We start from the raw sequence: 23,993 nt of genomic DNA on the forward strand, positions 1-23,993 counted from the left end.
CTATGAAACGAGTCCCACAGTACAATTTACAGGGAAACATGGCTGACTCAACATGTCTTTATGTCTACTCCCTCCTAAAATCCCTCTATGATGACAATAAGAAATTTAAAACAGTATAAACTCACAGGGTACAGAGGAGTCAACAGTGGAAGAGAAATGCCAACATACATATGAAAGCTGAAAAGCAGAGGAAGAAGGTGTCATTAACTCAGTAAACTGATTCTCCCTAAAGAACCACAGAGAGGCTCAGAAGCAGAGGGCCAAGGGACCAGAGTGGGGAGTAAAACTGGAAGGTTGAAAGTTTGATCAGGAAGTAGCCCTCGAGATCCCTCTAACCTATTCCCACACACAGCTGGCAGGTATCCCTCAAATTCCCACAGGAGACAGGATGCTTTATTCTCTGAACTGAAAAGCTACTGGACTTGGGGCACCAGTAGAATGGAGGCACGATGAGGGGCTGACAACTAGGGAAATAAGAGGAAGTTCATACATTGACTGAGGGGGACTCCACCTCTGGCTCCTCCCCACCTGATCTTAGAGCATCAGCAGCTGTGTTCATATTCCTGAGGCAGCAGACAGGAGACTCAATTCTAGAGGAAGTAAGTGGCTCCGGGGGAAAGAAAGCCAGTATTGACACTTGGGGGTATCCAAACTAAAACACTTAGGTCGCTAGCCAATCACCTGACAGTGAAGCCTACAAGCCCCACCCATGCTCACAGAGCTTCCCATCAATCGCTGGCTCTTCACTCTTCAATAGGAGAGACAGTGGAAGATCAGAAGAGGCTGGGGAGGCTTCCTTCATGAATGTCAGAGACCAGAACAAAACACAGGACAGAGCACTCAGAGGAGGCAGAGACAATGCAGGGAACTAGAGAAAACTAAAACACAAACAAACAAACCCAATAATGAACATAGTCAAAGATAAGAAAAGGCTCTCATAATTGAGAACTGGAAAAAACTGTCAATGAAAAATAAAATTATTCTTATATATGACATTGCCAATTTCAATAAAGTATTCAACAGAAGAATTAGAAGATAAGAGTAAATCTCCAAAAGAAGAGTAGAATAAAAATTTTAAAAAGAAGGCCAATTTGAGGTAAAAAAAGATTGAGGAAGCAATGAAAAGAGTTTCAACAAATGTCTAATACAGTTATCTGGAAAGAAAAATAGAAGAACATTTTGAAAGGAAAAAATGTATAAGAAAAAGTCTCAAAACCAAAGCATTTGCATTCCTAGATTGAATGCCTATGATGATGAATGAAACAAATTCCACATCACAGCTCATTACAGCACCATGATTAAAGAGAAAAGATATTAAAGAAAAATTAAAACTAAAAAACAGTTCACCTAGAAAACTCAAGTTATCAAAATTCTCTACAATGACATATGAAGCTAAAAAACAATGCAGAAATACTTTTAAAAGTTTGAGGGAAAATCATTTCCAACCTAAAATTCTCTATTAGGAAAAATTACCAATCCAGTATGACAAACAGACATGCAAGGTCCCACAGTTTTTATTTATATATATATTCTCTCTAGAGCTAATTGAGAATGTGCTCCATGAGAATGAGAGACAGTAAACCAAGAAAGACAAACGCCCAGGAGACGGCAAAGGAGTCACTAGGATGACTCTGGAGGCAGACAGGAAAAGAACCACATGAAAAAATGAAAGATAAGAGTGGCTGGGCCTCACTCAGGGCCAGGAATAGTGCCTGTTCCCATCAATCAGCCTGGAAAATCTAATGATTCAAGGAGCACTGGGTAGAGTACACATAATGGTTTTGTCTCAATAGTGGGTAATAGTTGACCCTAGATGAAGCACTGCTCTGGTCCAGCCTAACAAATACTAAAAGCAATGTCCAAAAGGATCAGTCTTTTCCCATTAGCTTAACTGTGACCCCAAACAAAGCTCACTATTTATAAGAATACAAAAATATCTAGCACTCAACAAAGTAAAATTCACAATGTCAGGAATCCAACCAAAGATTACCAGACATGTAGAAAAATTGGAAAGTACTCTCCACAAGGAATATAAATGAATCAATCAAAACCACTCCAGAAATAAGACTGATGTTAGAATTAGCAGACAAGGACATTAAAACAGTTATTATAACTGTATTCCATATGGTCCAAAAGTTAAGTAGAGACAGGAAAGATACAAAAAAAAACCCAAAAATTACAATGTGAAGAGTTGAAATATACACTAGATAGAATTAATGGCAGATTAGATACTGCACAAGAAAAGATTAGTGAATTTGAAGACACAGTAATAGAAACTACCCAAAATAAAACACAAGGAGAAAAGCAGGGAAAAAAGCAATAGCATCAGTGAATTATGGATAACTTCAAGTGATATGATACACGGGTAACTGGAGTCCTCAAAGGAGCGGAGAGGCGGGAACAGAAAAAAATATTTGAAGAAGCAATGGCCAACATTTTCCAAATGTGATGCAAACTATAGACACGCAGACCTCAGAAGTTCAATGAACCCCAAGCCCAAGGGATATAAAGAAAATTACACCAAGGCACATCATAATTAAATTGCTCCAAATCAAATACAAAAGGAAAACCAGAGACATAAGACACATTATACACAGAGGAATAAATTAAGAATTACCACAGGTTTGTTATCAGAAACAACGCAAGCAAGAAGACAGTGGAGTAACCTAGAACTCTACACCTAATAAAAATATCTTACAAAATGAAGTCCAAAGAAACCCCTCAAAGGTAAAATACAGATTTCTTTCAGACATACAGAAGCTGAATTCCTCACCAAGATTCCCACTACAAGAAGTAATGAAGAATCCTTTAGGAAGAAGGAAAATAATACCACATGGAAATATGTACAGATTTACACCAAAAAACTGAATAACATTAGAAATGGTAACTACCATTTGGGTAAATACCAAGTGGGTAAATATAGGTTTTTTTATAATTATATAAATCACTCTAAAAGATTATGACTCTCTGAACAAAAATAATAACAATCTAGTGTGGGTTTATAACATATGTAAAAGTAAAGTGAGTGACAACAATAGCATGAATATCTGGAGATATCAAAAGAAGAATGAAAGTATACTATGTTAAGGTTCCTACACTATACCTGAGGTGGTATAACATCCCTTGAAGGCATATGGTAATAAGTTAGACCTGTAGACTATAAACCCTAAAGCAACCATTGAAAGAACAGAAAAAAAGAGTTATGGCTAAGAGTCAAAAAGGAGATAAAATAGAATAAAAACATTCAATGAACCCAAAAGAAGGGGAACAAATTACAGACAGAACAACTAGAAGACAGATGTAAACCTACCCATATGAATGATATCATTACATTTTAATGGATTAAATACCCCAATTTAAAGGCAAGGATTGTGAAGTAAAGTACTGCCTGCATGAAATACCCGTTGAATATAAAGATACAAGTGAGTTAAATAAAAGATACACCATGGAATCAAAAGAAAGAGTAAAATGGCTATTATTAATATCGATAAAATAGATTTCACAGAATATATTACCAAAGATAAAGAAAATAATTTCATAATGATAAAGTGGCCAATGTATTAGGAGAGCATAGTAATATTACACAGTTATGCACAAAATACCAGAACTTCAAAACATGTGAACTGCTAGAACTACAAATAGAAATAGATAAATTCACAGTTATAACTACAGATTTCAATGCACCCGGCTAAATAACTGATAGAAAAAGGAGGCATTAAAATCAATATGAATACAATTTAAGAAACACTGTCAACTAACTTGACCAAGGTGACATTTATAGAACACTCCATCTAATAAGAGCAGAATACACATTCTCGAGTACGCATGGAGCGTTTATCAAGATAGACCATGTTCTGGGCTGTAAAATTGAGTCTTGATACATTTCAAAGGATTCAAGTGCTATGAATTATGTTCTTTGGCCCCAACAGAATGAAATTAGAAATCACTAATACAAGTATTTGGAAACCACGTTAGACACCTAAATAACTAATGGGTTAAGGAAGAAATCAAAACAGAAACCAGAAAGTTTTTTAAACTGAATGAAAAGGAAACACCATATAAAAATTGTTCTCAGAGGTTTTTCTTCCTCATTTAAGATATTTTACAATCTTGGCACTAGTTTCATTTGTGCAAGGGTTAAGCCCTAACAATTTATGACCTAGACCTGTCCCACCGTCTGTATTAAAATTGGAGCACTGATTATGTAAGGCTGGAGTTAAGGGCAGGAAAGAGGTTCTGAGTAATCCAGGGCTCTAAATGGGAAAATAATGGAAACTGGACCATTCAAATCTAACATAACTACAATATTCACTCCAATATTCATAGAAAAAATACAAACGCTTGGAAACCAAAAGCAGCACACAGAAATGAAAGTTTACAGATGTAAATAAAATTTGCTATAAGAAAATAATGTAGAGACAACAGTACCTACTTCATATGATTGCTATGAGGAGCTAATGAAATAATGCATGTAAAGTACCTAAGATGGTCCCTGGCATGTAGTAGGTGCTTATTGAACATTAGCCACTTTCACATTTATTAGTTTTCTTAAGTTTGATGCTATGAGTAATAACTCTCATATATTTATATTTTAATTAAAATAATACATGCTATAAGGAGTATGTGACGATTAATATCCTCCTATGTAAAAGAAAATATTCCCTATACATAGTAAGTATAAAGTTTGTCACTAAACCCTTTTCAATTATAGAAGGAAACATCTTTCTTATTTTCATTGGTCACCTCCATAAAATTATCCTCTAGAGACGAAGGCCACACAAAGAAAAAGTTAAACTCTGAATCAGGCCACTGGGAAGGATTTGTTTCATCACATGCCATCAGGCACAATATGCATTCTGAACCCCAGGAATTACCTCTTTCGGTCGTGCTGGCCAGAATCCAAGGGCTCACTGCGGACCAGCCGACTTCATTCATGCAGGACACACCGATGCTGTAATTCGCCAGAGCCTGCAGCTGCTCGATTTGATACAGATGTGGTGAAGCAGAGGTGTTAAAAATCATGACTGAGCCATGACTCAGTGGCTCAACTTCCTCGACCTAGATGAAGAGTAAAATTGTGGACCAGGCGTTAGTAAGGGGGCAGGAATGTCAGACTCGGGACATTCATGCATTCGGTGTACATGGCCCTTCCTCTCCACTGAGGGGAAGTACCTGCTTCCTTTCGGGCCACACCTTAAATTTCCCACCAGGATCGCTGTGTATTACTCATGCTACTCACTGGGTGCAACAATTGAAGACCTGATGAAAAATGCCTAAAATAAGTGTTCTCACTCCAGCAGGTAACAGAGCACGTAATCGTCATCATAACATTATAGTTATTCTACATTATAACTTATAATAAAAGTAGCTCTTCCTCAGAATCACTTCGCTTCTTGATCATTTTTTTCAGCTGTTTCACAGAATATGCAGTAAAGACAAGGGACTTCGTATGTGGGGCAAAACCTGAAATATTTACTGTCTGACCCTTTAGAGAAAATATTTCCCAAATCCTACTTTAGAAGATGAGATACTTAATTTTTTTTTTTTTTTTTAAATCTGTATTTCTTTTCATTATGTCTCCTGAGGAATTCTGCTCTTGCTTTGAGGCTAATTTTAGCATGTCCTTTATTCTTACCCCCCAATTCCCACTCCCATATAGATTCAACTCCAAAAGCAAACACAGATAGTATAGATTTTATGGCATTTTTTTTGGTGGGGAGATATAGGAAAGGGTCATTTGCACCTCACCCAACAAGCTTTTCTCCAAATCTTTTAAAACCCCATCAGCTCTTTCCCCTGAGTCCTTGTACCTCATCTTTCTCTCCATAAACTCCACCAGTCTCTCCACACCCCTCTCCATGTCTTCTGTATGCACAGGCAAGAGAGAGGGATTCCCAGCAAAATTCAGTCTTAGGCTAAACTTCCAGCTTTTCCTTTAAGGAAACCTCTTATCTGGGAACGGGGGTCATGCAGAGTTTTCTCTCACTGTATGTTTTTCACAACTTCTAAAATATGTTGTACATATAAAATCAGAAAGACAAAAATAGTATTGGACAAAAAAGAAGCCACCAAAAACAATTTGGGGAAAAAAATCTTAAACCCACAAAATATATTTCTGATAATAATGGACTTGCAATTATGGGGTGTGGAAACAATGCTGTTATTTCAGGATATGTGTGTTTGCAATTTAGGTCAAGGGGCCACAGATCAACATTTTGGAATTCCAAATCCCCTAGTGGATACCATGAGGGCGGTGCTGGGACCGAGTCTCACCTCTGACTCAGACCCGCAGACTCTGCGGGGTGACAAGAGGGTACCAGTTGGCCTGAGGAGCCACCAGAGGAGAAACCAGGAGCTGTGTGCTTATCTTGGTGGTGGCTGTTGGCAGAAATCACTCTTTGTTTCTTCACTTTAGAGTCTGCACCTACTTCCTGCTGACCAAGCGCTGGAACTAAGGTGGAGGAAACCTTGGCTCCCCACCCCTGCCCTATTTCCGGAACAACGCGCTGGACCATTTCCAGGCACAGGGACACTCTTGGAGGGCATGTTCCTAGAAGAAGACGGGTTTCTCTGACAGTGCTCAGTGGGTTCTGGGGGAAAGGAGGGCATGAAACGGCAAGACATATGTGGGAGAGTTAAAAATAGAAACGGAGTCCATAGCCCAAAAATGGGTGAAGAAAGGAACTAATGCCAAGACCAGGGGAAGTGAGAGGGTGTGTCCTGCTAGTGGGTGGATGTGAATCTTGTCCAAAACATTCATTTGTTACCAAGTCAGAGTTTAAAATTGTAACAAACTGGGTGGGACTCTGCTACAAAATGATACTTGGTCCCTTCAGAAATGGGAATACATTGTTAATCAACAGAATGTGAAAGTATATAACTTGTGGAGCCAGTTTTGATCGACCTCACTAGGACTGCCAGAGAAAATAAAGGACACCCGTTTATATTTAAAGTTCAGATAGACCACCAATAATTATGGGTATAGGTATGACACAAAATCAACAGTGTAATTAACTTGTAAAGTAACTGGATTCTTATTTGCTAAATCCGGTAACCCTAGGAGAGATGGAAAGGAGAATGGGTGAAGGAAGCCTGAGCTAGCTGGTGGGGCAAAGACAGGATAACCATGTCCTGCACAATAGGATCCAAGGTGGGCAAGAGGGGCTGCAATTTAGCAGTCTCAGGATGATTTTTCACGCCCTGGCCACCCAAAGCCAAGGCAAGGAGAGTGCAAGTGAAGCTTGTGTGATCATCCTCCACCTGTAGGGGCGACCTGGTGTTTTCAGACCACTCCACCACCCTACTCTACCTCCCCTCTACCTCACGTCTACCCTGAGACACACTCTTCTCCAAGTGGGGGCAGTACTCTTCCTCAGTCTCCCTGAAGGTAACACCCTCCTATGGGAAGGAGTCTCATGTCCTCTTGGACTCTTCAAACAGTTCAGTACCTGGAAACAATTTTTAAAAAGGCTGGTCCACACGGGGAATATAGCCAATATTTTATAATAACTATAAATGGAGCATAATCTCTAAAAATTTTGAATCACTATGTTGTGTACCTAAAACTATACCTCATTTTTTCTTAAAAAAAGGGCTTGTTCATGCTTTATTTGCGTCCATATGTAGGTTCAGTTATGTCCATATACAGGGAAACAGGCCCTGGTTGTTCCCAAAACAACAGAGTCCTGAAATATATGAAGCAAAAAAACTGATAGAACTGAAGGGAGAAATACATAATTCAAAAATAATAGTTGAGACCTCGATTTCCTATTTTCAATAATAGATAAAACCATGAGGCAGAAGTTTAACAAGGAAACAGAATAAGTGAACAGGACTATAAACCACCTAGACCTAAGAGACATATAAACGTTCCACCCAACCACAGCTGAATACACCGTCTCCTCAACTGCACATGGAACATTCTCCAGGATAGAACATATGCAAGGCCATACAACAAGCCTTAATAAATTTAAAAGGATGAGGACTTCCAGGGTGGTCCAGTGGTTAAGACTCCACACATCCACTGCAGGGGGCATGGGTTCAATCCCTGGTCAGGGAAGTTCTGCATGCCGCACAGCGTGGCCAAAAGAAAAAAAAAAAAAGATGGAAGTCATAATAAGTATATCCTCTAAACACAACCAACGAAGGAAGAAAACTTAAGAAATTCCCAACTAAGTGAAAATTAAATGACACGCTCCTAAATAACCAATAGAACAAAGAAGAAATCATAAGAAAAGTGATCAAAAACTTGATTTTGAATGGAAAAACCCCCAAATACCAAATCTTATGGTATACAGCCAATGCAGTGCTTACAGGGAAATGTATAGTATAACTGCCTATATTAAAAAAGGAGAAATTTCAAATCAACTACCTAAACTTTCACTATAAGAAACAAAAAGGGGAAAAAAATTAAGCTAAAGTAAACAGAAGAAAGGAAATAAAGGTTAGGGCAGAAATGAATGAAACAGAATTTTAAAAAATAGAAAAAATTAATGAAACCAAAAGTTGGTTCTTCAAAAAAATCAATAAAACTGACCAACCTTTAGTCAGACTGACCAAGAAAAATAAGAGACAACTCAAATTATTAAAATCAGGAATGAAAGAGGGGACATTACTTCTAACTTCAAAGATAAAAAAGCTTCTAATGGAAGATTATGAACAACTGTATACCAACAAATTAGATAACCTAAGAAACGCACAAATTCCTAGAAACACACAAATTACCAAAACTGACTGACGAGGAAATAGAAAATCTGAATAGATCTATAACAAGTAAAGAGATTGAGCTGGTATTACTCAAAAAAACTTTCCACAAACAAAGGCCTAGGAACAGATGGCTTTGCTGGTGATTTCTACTAAATATTGAAGACAATTTCACATCAACCTTTCTCAAATTCTTCCAAGAAACAGAAGAAGTGGGAACGCTTCCCAACTCTTTCTATAAGGCCAGTATCACCCTGATACCAAAACCAGAAAAAGCTAACACAAGAAAACTACAGGCCAATATCTCTTATGAATACAGTCCCAATAAGGTAATGGTGATGACTGCAGGACTCTGACTATACTAAAAACTACTGAATTGTACACTTCAAATGGGTGAATATTATGGTATGTAAGATATATTTCAAAAAAGCTGTTCAAAAACAAGGATATCCCTGGTGAGACTTTGTAGACACAAGGAGAATTCCTAACACCAGTACTTGGGAGGTTTGCAAATAACGATGGACAAGATTAAGCAAGGCTGTGGGTAGCAGGGTGAGGGTGGAGGCTATTTTGGGGATGATATGTTTTTACTCTTCTGAGAAGAAACAGCTGTTACACAAGGGTGGGAGGCAATAAGAGCAGAGAAATGAGTTCCACTTGATATTAAAAACATCTAGTTGTCAACACATAAAATTCTATGAAAGTCACTTCTCTCAGCTGAGTTGGCATGACTGGCCCATGTCAGGTTAATATGTTTTTACCTAATAAGACCAGACATTTATAAAACGAAGAATAATCCCTGACCTTACTGTATGATCAAGTACAGGCAGAACGCATTCATGTTTTCAGCGGATAATCCATGTGTGTTCAACTACCTGTTCCCACCTGCAACGTCTTCCTGAGACACGGAGGAGCAGGTGGTCCTGAGCATTGCTTTGGGTATCAGAGTTTCCTGGGCTTGAATTCCGGTTTTGCCACTCACAGGCTCTGTGTGCACTGTGGCCCTGCAGTGCTGGTGTGGGTTCCAAGTTAAGATAATGTCTGCAAAGTCCCTGGGCCATTGTGGGCACTCGGTAAAAGGTAGTTACTGCTACCCTTCCCTTTTTTTTTTTTTTTTGCGGTACTCGGGCCTCTCACCGTCGTGGCCTCTCCCGCTGCGGAGCACAGGCTCCAGACGCGCAGGCTCAGCGGCCGTGGCTCACGGGCCCAGCCGCTCCGCGGCATGTGGGATCTTCCCGGATCGGGGCACGAACCCGTGTCCCCTGCATCAGCAGGCGGACTCTCAACCACTGCGCCACCAGGGAAGCCCTACCCTTCCCTTTTTTATGAAATGAACACTCAGAGCAGAGCCTATCTCATGGCAAGGTGTCATTTTAGGATGGCTAACCTATATTTCTTACAGCTCTATTTTATACCAATTTTAGGTAGTGGTTAAAAGTGGGTGATGACTCTGTAAGGCCTGTAATCCCCAGGTTTCCCTGGAAGCCACAGGCTGAGATGCAACATTCCATAGTGAAGATGATCCACCTTGTGCTTGCCCTTCTGTCCTTCACGGCCACCAACCCAGGAGAAGCCAGGCTGCAGAGGACCTGGCTCCTCGGACTCCTGGTTACAAGCCAGATGGGTTTTTGTATCTTAAAAATTAATTCTCCCTGGTCTCATGACATTCTATCTTGGAAACATGTTTCTCTTCCAGTTGGCCCTGGACCATGCACAGGAAAGAGGCAGCATCACAGGGGCGCGGGGAGGGGCAGGGGCAGAACATCATAAAATGGTGCATGCCCAGTGGACGCTGATCGGGGGGAAGGTCAAGGGATTCTGAACGGGGGTGTTGAAATGATCTCAGCACCCATCCTCAGGAGGAAGAAAAATCAGGCAGACCCACTGAGCACCAAACAGCTACTTCTTTTCATTACGGAAGTTCACCTGAATGCTGCAGTCACTGAACGGGGAGTATCCGTCAAAACCGGGGACCCAGGAGATCAGGATGCTGTGTGCGGTACTGTTGCGGACCCTGACTTCAGTTGGCGGGGAGGGAATTGCTATGTAAAAAACAAAGACACACCACAGACACAATTATAAACCACGGGAGGCCACAGCTACCAAACAGATGCATTAATAATACCAAGGCTACTTCTGTTTCTTGAGACTGGGAAAATTAAACACAAGTTTTAAAGACGAGTCATCGTACCCCTAAGGGTAATGGTATTAGCCTACGGAAAAGTCTTGCAGTGATAGGATGGCTCGGCCAGGGCCAGAGAAGTGGGATGTAGACCTGCTCTCCTGACCCCTGATGAAGTGAGAAGTTTTAGCTGGACAAGGATGGGGAGACATCCATTTCCTGCTGCTGTATGCAGGGGCGTCACTGGGCGCCGGTGCTCTCAATGGGGGTGAAGAGCCATGGCGCTGCCCTTGTGGAGCTAAAGGCTGCGCTGGGGAGACCCACATTAATTGAGGATGAGTGCCTTGTGCTGAGAAAAGAGGGGTACCATGGGAACAAGCATGTGTGTGCATGCGTGCGTGCATATGCGCGTGTGTGATGGAGGAAGGAAGCTTTCCAGGCCGAGGAATAGGGGAGAGTCAGCTCAAGCAGAAGACCCAAGTGCATCTGCTTGCGGGGAGGGGAGGGCATACCGTAATGAACGTGCAATGACCTCAGCCACGGGTGGGACATGGATAGATATTTAAATTAGAATCCAACAAGGATCTGAAGTTTGAGGGTTTTAGTTTCTTGTGCTATATTTAACTCTTTTTAAAAAAGGAAATATATATTAAAATCTGTGAATCAATATTATTTTTATTTATTTATTTTGGCTGTGCCGCACGGGATCTTCGTTCCTGGACCAGGGATGGAACCCTCACCCTCAGCAGTGAAAGCGCGAAGTTCTAACCGCTGGACCACCAGAAAATTCCCATACGTTTAACTCTTAATTAATGGTAATAACCGCACTTATAATCCAAAATGATGACTCATGTTTTTGAGTGCTTACTCTGTGCCAGGAACCTATGGACTTCATTAAACATGACTAGTCTGATAGGAAGAACCCTATCAGAGCAGCAGTCTTACGATCCCCATTGACGGATGAGGAAACTGAGGACCAGAGAAGTTGAAAACTTGCCAAAGCGCACAGAGCTCATAAGCAGCAGAATGGGGACTTAAACTCGGGTCTGCCTGACTCCAGCACTAGTGTCCCTCAACAGGACGCTGGAAGCTGGTTGCAGGGGCAGCAAGCAGACCAGCGAGTACCAGCAGGGGCTGGGGAGTGTGGTCACCACTTAGCCAGCTGCATGGCCCACGGCACAGCTCAATGCCCTCTCTAAACTCAGTTCCCGCTTCTACTAAGGGCGGGGAGTGACCACACTGCTCCACGGGCTGGGGTGAGGATGAAATGCAGTAACGCACGTACGAGGTCTGGGGGAGGTGCGCTGGTGGTAAAGGCGAGGACAGGATGCGCAGGGGATGAGAGGGAAGGAAGGCTGGGACCGTGTTAAGCGCTCACTGGGTACGGTATTCAGGAGTTTCAGTTTTACCAGGAGACACAGGATGAATGGGAAAGAGTCAGTGTTTCGTTTGACTCACTTCCCTAAACAGAGTATCTGCCTTTCCAGATCAAAGTTTGGCCACGTATATACCTCAGTTAATAACAGACGAGCAGGGAGTTTTGGTTGCTTTGATATACATGCTTAAATCAACGAAAGCCCCAAACATAAGGTTTGGAAATAGGCTTTATTAAAATAAAGTCCTAGTTGCGATTCTGTCTGAAGCATAAAATTCAGGAAGTGCTTCTCATTTTATGGATTTTTAAACTTTAAGATGTTGATATTTTATGAAAATGTCTTTACAAATTTATGCCCACGCGTGGATTCCCGAAATTCTCAACATTTCTTTTGAAAATTGTAATAATGGAATTCGTAATGAAGGAAGGAAGTTATTCCGTTCCTCTCCTAGTAACTTTCAGTTTGCTCATTTTTTTTCTTCCAATGAACTTTTTGAAAATGCCCTCTCATAGCCTCTTCTAGTTGATTTGCTGAAACTAAACCATCAGCACCTTTAAAAAGTATGTCTTTTGTAATTTTGAGTCTTCTGCTGTGCACTACCCACCCTTTAACTCATTATTAAACACATTCTGCTTTTTCCCCTCTATTATTTCCCCAAGGATAAGACCAAAAGCAATATGAACTCAATATTGCCTCTCAATATTTAAATTAAGAACAAATAACATAGAGAACAGACTGGTGGTCACCAAGGGGGAGGGGGTGGGGGAGGGATAGAATGGGAGGCTGGGGTTAGCAGATGTAAGCCTTTATATATAGAACGGATAAACAACAAGGTCCTACTGCATAGCACAGGGAACTATATTCTATATCCTATGATAAACCACAATGGAAACGAATATTAAAAACAGAATATATATATATATATATATATATATATATAAAACTGAATCACTGCTATACAGCAGTAATTAACACAACATTGTGAATCAATTATACTTCAATAAAAATAAAGTAATTAAAAATAAATTAAGAACAAATACTAAAATATACCATTTCCCTGAATTTCTATGAGAAAGGTTAAGGGAGATGAGTTGAAAGGGATAAAAAGACAGTAGGTTTTCCTTTCCTTTCAAGTTTCAGGTTTAAATACCTTTGATCCCACAAAAGGAGGAGGAATCTGATGATTGGTTTGGATTGTCCAATCCAATGGCAGATAATTGGACTGGAATGTCTCCACCAGCCTGGGGGAGGTTTCAAACATGCGCCTTTCATTCTGTTATATCCCACCTCAGAGGAAGCAAGGCGGGTGGAGGAGGTCAGGAGAGAGAGGGACAGGAGCCCTGTGCCCCCAGAAGAAGAGTGACTCTGACCTTCTCCTTCCTCAGGACAGCCGCTGGTGGAGACTTGCTTCAGCCCCAGATGCCCAAGGAAGGACAGAGCCCATCCTCAGATCAGTGCCCCAAGCTGCGCCCACCCTGGGGGCTCTTCAAGGAGTTATGGGGACTAGTTCAGGGTAGAAAAGGAAAAAGTGAAAATAGGAGCCAAGATGATCCAGGGTCAGCATTTCAGACAATTTTCTTCTCCATCTGAGCAGAACTAAACTAGCTAATGTTGATCAAAGACAAGTGTCAGGCCCTGCTATGAGTACTTTTATTTGCATTATCTCATTGAACCCTCAGGAGGAGGTAGGTTCTGTAATTATCCCCATTTGACACAGGGGAACACCGAAGGCAGAAAGGTTAAGTGACTTGTCCAAGGTCACAAAGGGAAGCCAGGACTCAATCCCAGGTGGCTGGCTGCAGAGATCACACTGTACCCCCTAGCCCCCGGAACGTGCAGGGGGCACTCCACCCTGCCGCTTACCTTTGATGTTGACCTGCACGCCCTTGGACACGGCCAGCCCTTTGCCATTGTGGGCCTCACAGCTGAAGATCGCGGGCTCAGTCAGACCTGGAGGGGAAGGAGAGCCGTGAGGCCAGCTGCAGAGAGACGGGCTTCTGTTTATCAGAATCCTATGGGGGTTTCAGCACCCTTTTACTTCTCGGTTCACTGCTTCAAGCCATAAATGCAAAGTTAATTAAAAATACGTGTTGGTGTTTGAAAAACAAACCCAGGATTAAACCCTAGGTACCAGGAGCAAGGCAACCACGGGCTTAAAAGGCAGCTGTGAGAGAGTGGCATGGACATATACACACTACCAAATGTAAAACTGATAGCTAGTGGGAAGCAGCCGCATAGCACAGGGAGCTCAACTCGGTGCTCTGTGACCACCCAGAGGGGTAGGATAGGGAGGGTGGGAGAGAGATGCAAGAGGGAAGAGATACGGGGATATATGTGTATGTATAACTGATTCACTTTGTTATAAAGCAGAAACTAACACACCATTGTAAAGCAATTATACTCCGATAAAGATGTTAAAAAATTTTTTTTAAAAGGCAGCTGTAATTCATTAAAAGCCTCTATTTTTCCCCGAGGATGAAACATTAGGTAACAAAGCAGTATCGTTTAGTTTTAAAATTTCTGCGAGGAGGTATGGGAATCCCTGGCCCCCAAGCCAAGACAAGTAGTTTCTGAGGCTTCACCCAGACACTCTCCTGCTTAGCACCACGTCCACTCCACAGCACAGTATGGACACGTCAGGGTACCAGAAACAGCAGGATAAAAGTTACAGTTTTAAAAATTTCAGGTGATCTGTGGTAATGAATCCCTTTTTAATAGTAAAAATCAATGTATTCATAAGGAATTATATAAACACAAGGCATCATTATTAATTACTTGAAGAAAAGACACTGGTGCTGAATGAAGAAAATTCTATCATTTCAGAGGTCTGAAGACATCTTGGAAATGAAAAAAATTAGTTGCCATTAATTTTAAGGAGAAAGGAAGAGAGGCCATCCAGATCTTGGTTTCTTATAATACTGTTCTCCAGTGAAAGGAACCAGAGCTCCTCGGAGAAATGGATGAATGTCAGGTTGGAGCAAAACACACGTAAGCCTGGAGCAAAACATAACACAAACAGCACACCACACACACACACACACACACACACACACGGATGGGGGTACGGCAAAGAGACACGGGATCCAGCTGAAAGAACTCCCAATGGCCAAAGCTGGGACAATTTGAGCAAGAAAATAAAGTAGCATTAAATTGTAACCCAAAGTTTAAAACAAATATCCATGAGTCTATATTGATATGAACAAATGATTAAATAAAAGGGGGAGAAGAGACAAATGCCCCATGCAGAGGAATGCCGAATGGTTTTTATACAGACGCTCTGCCCCCAAAGAGGGGCATCACTCCTGACTCCTTAAGGCTGCACAAAGTGACTTCCTTCCAAAGAGGACAGTATGGAAAGGGGAATGAAAGGAAAACTTCTGAGTGAGAAACTGACAAACGTCCAGCTCAGCCAGATGGTCAAGGTCAAGACCAACAATGGTAAGTCGTGTTGACAGAATGTACCCTTGATATGATGAGAATGGCATTTCTCCTCTACGGTCTTCCTCCTCCAAAACATATAACCCAAATCTAATCATAAGAAAAACGACCAAAAACATCAGACAGGTCCAAACTGTGGGACATTCTACAAAAAACCTGACCAGTACTCCTCAAAACTGCCCAGGTCATTAAAAACAAGGGAAGTTTGAGAAATTGTCACAACCACGAGGCGCCTTAGGGAGACATAACAACTAAATCCTGGAACAGTAAAAGGACATTAGGTAAAAACTGAGGAAATCTGAATAAACTATGGACTTTAGTTAGTAATGATGTATCAGGAATTTCCAGAGATAACAGAATAATCAGTTATGTGCCAGTTTCAGGCTTACATTTACTGAAGGGACATTTCAGTGAGATAAAGAGGTTTGCTTTGGGACTTCCCTAGTGGGCCAGTGGTTAAGACTCTGTGCTTCTAAAGCAGAGGGCGCGGGTTCGATCCCTGGTTGGGGAACTAAGATCCCACATGTTGTTTGGTGCGGCCAAAACATTTTTTAAAAATTGTAAAAAAGAGGCATGCTTGGAAGGGCTGCTGAGAAGGACACCCTGAGGTCCACTACCTCCCAAAGTCTCAAAAACACCTGTGAAAATCTCTCTGGAGAAGCTGAATCTACAAACCTGTTAGGGAACGTTTCATTCCCGATTCATTATGCTAAGTTCTAAAAGTAATGCAATGGGTATAAGGAAGTGAAATAATTTTTTACGGTACACTATACTGTGTCACATTAAATATAGTTGTTCAAAAATGATGCTATCAGTATTGGTTTATGAATTGTAACAAATGTACCACACTAATTAATGTAAGATGTTCATAACAGGGGAGTGTGGGCGTGAGGTTTATGGGAATAATCTGTACGAGATGGCACACCATTTTTCTATAAATCTACAACTATTCTAAAATTTTAAAAGATTATTTTTAAAAAGCACAGCCATATATTTACCATCTAGTTGAATCTGGAAACTTTCTCTCTGACACACAAGGTGCCTGGCCCAGAGCTTATATCATAAACTGGAGAAAGACAGATAAAATTCTTGAAAATACACCATCACTCACTTCTTGCCAGAAAGGCTTATATGTTTTTTTGTTTGTTTCTCTCTACTTGTGTAGGATATTTTCCATCGGATGATTTTAAAATCCAAAGCTCGTCACTAATGAAGTCATTAAATATTTGAAACAAGCTGCAGAGGGAAACCCAGCCGGGAACCAGCCAGGAAAGACTGTCCACATTGGATGCCCACACAGTGAAGGCTGCACTGAGGCTGGGCCACATGGCCTGGGAGAAGTTCTAGGAAGAAATGCAAATCTGATCCCTTTCAAGTCAGTGCCTTTCCTGAGGGATTAGCTGTGCACAAAAAAAACAGTGTTGGTGGGTGTTTGTTCTTTTCCATCCACATGGAAGTCTGCCCCAGCATCTGAGCTCTTTTGACTAGACTCTCTGTCCTAGAATTCTGTGGTGACCTTTGACTTCTCCTAAATAATTTTAGATCAGAAGATGATAGCTACTTCAGGTATTTTAATTTTCCAAGATGAGGATTCCCCTCAGACTGGAGGAAAATCCTAAATCAGACTGCTTAATTAGATTCTCTAAATCCAAGTGCTAAGAAACTACAATTCCAGGTAGGACCCAGCTCTTTCACATTGGGTCACCTCCTCTCGAATGAGAGATGAAACTAATAGACTGTGTGATGGTTTAGAAAATATTTATTTCACTGAAGAGGAATATTTATTTCAAACCCACCAGCCACATCTATAAAAGAACATCTGTATACACGGCCTCAAGGAGTCTTTGGATCTTCTGCTTGTATTCCTCCCAAAGAATTTTGAAAAATATATGTAGCCTCTTACACATTTTGAGGTTTGCATCTTAAACTGTTCATCATTTAAGCAGCTGCAAAAAATGTAATTTCAGGTACCCTGGATATGCTGCTAATTTAAAGTAAAACCCCTTTAGAGTCCCATGCAATATACGTATTACTGGGATGGGAGACCCAGCATCACCTGCTGAAATAATTCTCCCCAGAAATCAGAAGTTTTCAATCATGACTTTTCTACTTCCCCTGCAGAATTTTATCCTAATGGCATATATGTGTGTGTTTGAAAGTCACTGATAATCACCCTATGATACTTCTCGGTGATAAAATTACACTTACGTATTGAAATTGGAAAACAAACGTTCTTCTAGATTGATGACCTTTACAAGTATTATTTAGGGCACAACGGATCAAAACAATATACATGTAATTTTTAAACATACAAAGCAAAATTTTATGGGAAGCACAACTCCTTTGCTGGACAAAATTTGGAATTTTCTATGTGGTAGTCTGGAATTTTGTTAACCTTGAGCCAATGCACTAGAGCAGCTGTTCTCAGAGTGTGGTCTAGAGGCTCCCGGGCATCCCAGAGATACTTTGGGGGGGCCTCAAGTTGAAAACTATTTTTGTGAGAATAGCAATATGTTATTTGCCCTCTTCACTCTCATGCTCTTGGGAATGTATGATGGAATTTTCCATAAGGTGTATGATGTGTGATGATGTCATAGCTCTATGAGCTAATGAAACGTGCTTGTGTATTATTGTGTTTTAATTTCTAATTCAGTAAATGGCAATAGATGTATCTCACATAAACAAAAACTTGTAGGTTTTCAATCACTTTTAAGACAGTAAAGAGGAGACCAAAGCATTGGAGAACTGATGCCCTGTTGTGACTCCAGGTAAGGCAGAGAGAGGTCTTTTTTCTTTTGTAAAGTAGGAAAGAGATGACAGGGAAGTAGAAGGTGAAAAAGAAAAACTGGCATAGAGTCAGGACTTCGGGCATTTTGTCAGGCACTGACTTTCGGAAAGAGGACACATACTGGCTGAGGATCCACTGACCCCTCTAAACCGTCACCTGGGGCCCCTGCTGCCAGTCACTTTCCCAGGCAGGCCTGTGACACCTGGCTTTTCACCTTAGCTTCCAGGTCATCAGCTCCCAAATGAGAGGCCCGTTTTGCCAGGCTGCATGAACTCACAAAACTTGGCTTATATTTAGAAAAATCAGCTTTGGCTCGGTCAGAAGACACTCAATCAAAACTTATATTTTGTACATATTTGAGCAGACATCTGCAGGCTAAAACCAGTCATTTGATTTCAATCGCTCTTGTCCAAACTCTTGGGAAACACTTGAGTACACACTACAAGTGACATTCCCAACTGGCTGTGAGGGCAAGAGGAGCCCTGCTAGAAAACAAGAGGATGGAGTTGTTTCCTTGAGATCCACCATCTAGTTACGGATCGCAAAGATGAGTTAAGCCCACAGTTCTTCGGTCCTGCAAGGTTGATCAATACTGAGAGTGAAACCGCTCCTCGGGGAACATGATTTTAGGTTAAGCGGGAAGTCATTTTTCCTCTTCGTGTTTCTCTTCAGAGGACACACAAAGTCAGGAAGACGATCTGCAGCTAATTCCCTGGTACAGGGCACCCACTCCGATTCAGAACTGCCCACAAGTAGCCAAACCATCTAGGAGAGCAGATCTGTCTGGGGGCTGAGGTGGTGAATGTCCACAGGCCAAAAGGATGCCAGCAGAGAGAAGTGGAAACTGCTTCCAACCCAGGTTAACTTTCTCCAGAACTGGATGGGCCAAAACTTAAGGCCAGATATAGGCTTCCTGGCTTAATGTATTCAGTGACCTTTCTTTTTTTTGCTTAATGGCACAAGCTTCCTAACTGGAGACTCATTTATAAGCCTGGGTTGAACACAGCAACCCAGATGTACTAAGAAAGACAGCTCCCCCCCCCCCCCCGTCACTTTTCTGTTCTCCCTCGGGATGAACAATAACCAGACTGGAATAGACCTTGAAGTTTTAGAGCCCAAACACTTGTGGCTTCCCAGGGAGAAATTCATCCACACACCCCTCCGTCTCCACCCTACCACCCATGCTCCCGGGCACCCCCAGCACCAGCGTCTCCACATCTCCTGTTACTGTGTCCTCTTCTCGTGGGCATCCCTCTTACTCCATTATGTCCCACCTAAGTCCATGATGATGGTTCATGCCCCTCTTGCTTGGTCCTCTGCTAGTTTAAAAAAAGACAGCCCCTGACGCAAGGTCTGAAAGACATTTTAGGGAACATTCAGCCACAGGATGTGCCTTGGAGGAAAGGACCATCAGAATCGCGGAGGAATCAGCTTCTAAGAGCACAGTTAGGGCAGTTCTTTGAGTTCTAGGTTAAGGAATCCTGTCCCTTTAATTTTCTTCCCTAGTGTTCATCTTTCTACCCAAAGAGGCAGGAGATAGAAGAATACGCTGCATAAACGAAGGACTTACACTTATTAACTTGGCATTCACTATCTGCCCGGAATTCACTCATTCAACATCGACAGGCACTTGGGATCTAGCCGTGCATGAAACAAAGATCCTTACCCTTAGAGAGCTCACATTCTCATGGAGAAAAGTGGGTGAGAAATAATAAACTTAATAAATAAGTAAGCTGCATGTTCTATTAGAAGGTGATTAGTACGATGGAAAAATAGGGATCAGGGGGTCAGGGTGGGTAGAGAGAAGTGGCTGTGATTTTTAAATATGCAGGTCAGAGGGAGCTCCTTGAGCAATGGCCTCTCAGGAAAGACTCAGGGTGAGGGAACGGGCCAAGTTTATTCTGGAGGGTGACGGAAGGTTCAAACCAGAGGGAACATGTGGGTCAGGCCTTTGTCCTCCAAGTGAGGTGGGGAACCTGGGGCTTTGAGCAGAAGACTGATATGATCTAGTCTGTGTTTTATAAGGATCGTTCCAGCTGCCACGCAAAGACTGGCCCTTCGGCCATAAGGTCCCTTAATTGCTCCAAATTTTTTCCTGATCTGCAAAATGGGAATTAAAAAATGCCTAACTATAGCACAGGTTGCAAAGAGGCTCAAAGTAAATCTTTACCAAAAGCACTGTGAGAATGACGAACTGATTTATATGAATTCTCATTATTATTGTTACTGTTGTTGTGACAATGAACATTACGAATTATAGCCAATTAACTAAAACCAAAACTAGCTTAGCTCTTTCCTAAATGTGGATTTAAATATAAAATGAGTAGTTTTTAAAAAGTAAAAACCAGAAAGATGAGCCTAAGTCCCCCACTCTTGGTAGAAAGGTAGCTCAAAATTGACAATGAGTTAGTAACTGTTGCATATGAAAATTTGTAACAGGTAACATTTCAGTCATTCCTGTAGGCTGCTTCTGTACCAAGGCCTTTACATCCATTATTTCACTGAATCCTCATACATGTTTTATGAAGTAGACACGGTTATTACCCCTATCTTATACGAAGAAGGTGAGTAAGTTGCCTAGGGACACAGTGGTGACCTGGCATTAGTCTGTATCAGAGCTCGGGATCTTAACCACTAACCTGTAACGCATCCCACCACTGAACACCATGCAGCAAAAGCTTTCTGCAGTTCTGCTCTTTATTTGGGGACTTTATTTTGCCAATGACAAAGTACTTCCTTGGGGGAAAAAAAACTTTGCTTTGAAATAGTTTTCAATTCATAAGAAACTGCAGAAAGAGTAAAGAGTTCCTAGCACCCTTCACCCAGGTTCCCCTAAAAGGTAAGATCTTACATGATCATAGTACAGCCATCAAAACTAGGAAGGTGACTTTGGTATGATAAATACTTTTTTTTTTTTGGCCGCACCTCGCGGCCTGCGGGATCTTAGTTCCTCCACCAGGGATCGAACCCGCCCCACCTGTAGTGGAAGTGCAGAGTCTTAACCACTGCACCGCCAAGGAAGTCCCTGGTACAATACTATTAACTAAAATACACCTTATTCAGATGTCACCAGCTTTTGGTTGTTTTATTTTGTGTGTGTGTGTGTGTGGGATTTCTATGAAATTTTATTACAGGTACAGATTTGTGTACAGATGGAGAACTGTTCCACCACCAAAAAGAAGCTTCCCTGTGCCACCCTTTTTACGAACATCCTTCCCCCAACCTAACATCTGGCAGGAGCTGATGTGTACACCATCACTATAAGTTGTCATTTACGTATGGACACCAAGGGGGGAAAGTGGTGGTGGGATGAATTGGGAGATTGGGATTGTCACATATACACTAATAAATATAAAATAGATAACTAATAAGAACCTGCTGGATAAAAAAATAAAATAAAATTCAAAAAAAAAGATAATGTTGTCTAAATGGAATTACATAGCATATAACCTTTTTTTTTTTCTTCCCCCTGTACCAATGGGATCATTTATTTACAATTCAGTAAAAGTCTCAGCCCGAACCAGCAAAACCATCTATATGATTGTGGAGAGCCATATACGGGTAATTTGCCTTCTGACAAAAATCTGGAGAGCAGAAAGGTGCCACAAATTGACTTAGGCTCAGACTGTTCAGAAAGGAAATCACAGCTGGAAAACATTTCAAACAGAGATCCCTTCGAAGAGCCTTCCAAGGACAGCCGCCAAGTATATTTTACATGTAACCTTTGAGATTGGCTTTGTTGACTCAGAATAATGCCCTTTAGACAAAGTACTTCTTTGCTCATGGTTCTTGAAGACAGCGCTTACATCACAGAGGAAAAAACAAAACAAAACCGGTATCAAGAGGGGAAAGCGTATGACCTTCCTGTTCAAACATGTCTCAACAATCAGGGCTCTTTAAACCACTTCCCTACTCAGCTTCCTCTTGGTAGAAGGGATGGGAAAAGTTTACTTCAGGGTTAATTCCAAGATAGCAGGGTGCCTACCTGCAAACATTCAGATTTTATTTTATTTTTTTGGCGGTACCCGGGCCTCTCACTGTTGTGGCCTCTCCCGTTGCGGAGCACAGGCTCCGGACGCGCAGGCTCAGCCGCTCCGCGGCATGTGGGATCCTCCCGGACCGGGGCACGAACCCGTGTCCCCTGCATCGGCAGGCGGACTCTCAACCACTGCGCCACCAGGGAAGCCCTGTTCTCTACCTTGATTGAAGTGGTGGTTACGTGAGTGTCTACATTTATCATGACTCACTGAGTGGTGCGCTTAATTGCTATGCATTTAACTGTATGTCAATTTAACCTACATATTTCATTGTATGCCCCATAAATCCTCCTTTATGGGACTTAAGCGATCATCCTAGAGAGGGAGGAATGTATTTTTTTAAAATTAATTTTGAACAAATAAGTTACTTGACGATCAATTCCTTGGAGAAACTCAAAGAAAACTCAGATGAAGGCAGAGACATAACATTGCTTGTGGACTCAGGAGTAAGAAAAGTGATTCAGAAACAATACCTCAGGTTGGCATTCACTTGCTGGTCCACTCAGCATAAATATTCAGTGAGTATTACCATGAGTCAGGCCCCACCTTGGGAGAGACAAAGTCCCTGTTCTTACTGAGTATACATTCTCTAAGAAGACAGACAAGCAACTAAACAAATAAACAGGGAAATTACAGACTGTGACCAGCGCAGTGAAGGAAGTCCACAAGAATACATGCCTGGGAGTCAGTAAAGGAGTGGGGAGGAACTAAAAGAATGACCAGGAAAGACTTCTGTGCAAAAGTGATGTCTGAGATGTGTCACGGGATGAAGGGCAGATGGAACAACACGGCAAGCAGACGGAAAGAAAGTGCAAAGGTCCTGAGGCAGGGAGAAAGGTGACGTTTCTGAGAAAATGAAAGACAATCAGTGTGACTGGTGTGTAATAAGCAGGGAAAGAGTGGGATGGGTTTGGGCTGGAGAGTTGAGCGGGAACCAGAGCGCGCAGGTCCTATGAGCGGGGGCAGGACGGACTCTGAGTGCCAGTCAAAGATAATGGGAAGCCCCTGAAGGGTTCCAGCAGGCGGGGGACACGAACTGCCATGGAGGACGAGAGTGGGGACAAGGCTAGAAGCAAAGAGACCAGTTAGGAAGTTACTGCAGTGCTGTTGGCAAGAGCTGGCAGTGACGTGGACCAGGGCACTGCAGCAGTGACAGAGAAAAGACAGATTTGAGATGTACTGTTGGATCAGAACTGACAACCTGCTGATGCATTCAGTGTGGAAAAGGAGAAGGAAGGAAAGATGGGCAAATGGTGATATCATTTACTAAGATGGGGAACTCTGGGGCAGAGCAAGTCTTGGGGGGAAATCAAGAGTTTCATTTTAAGACGCTTCCATATCCAGTAAGTGGAAATGCCAAGCAAGGAGCTTGAAGCTCAGGGGGGAGGTCTGAGCTGGAGACACGAAGTTCAAGGTTGTCATCACACAGATGGTCGCGAAGCCAGGGGCCCAAAGGAACTCTCAGAGGTGGGTCCAGGACTGAGCCCTAGGGCAGCCTCCCACATTCAGAACTCCTGTCAAGGGAAGAG

General features: G+C 41.9%; 1 protein-coding gene across 1 annotated transcript in view; it reads right to left on the reverse strand.

Moving 5' to 3' along the window:
• MERTK (MER proto-oncogene, tyrosine kinase) overlaps positions 1-23,993 on the reverse strand; it is a gene marked incomplete at its 5' end in the record, with an annotated part of 110,165 nt that overhangs the window by 49,090 nt on the left and 37,082 nt on the right. Inside the window, 3 exons of the mRNA XM_082852133.1 lie at positions 4,875-5,058; positions 10,630-10,745; positions 14,065-14,151. Of these exons, the coding sequence (XP_082708259.1) occupies positions 4,875-5,058; positions 10,630-10,745; positions 14,065-14,151 (387 nt within the window). The remainder of the gene's footprint in view (positions 1-4,874; positions 5,059-10,629; positions 10,746-14,064; positions 14,152-23,993) is intronic.

The sequence above is a fragment of the Leucopleurus acutus genome (assembly GCF_964270905.1).
Source record: "Leucopleurus acutus genome assembly, chromosome: 12".
NCBI lineage: Eukaryota > Metazoa > Chordata > Mammalia > Artiodactyla > Delphinidae > Leucopleurus > Leucopleurus acutus.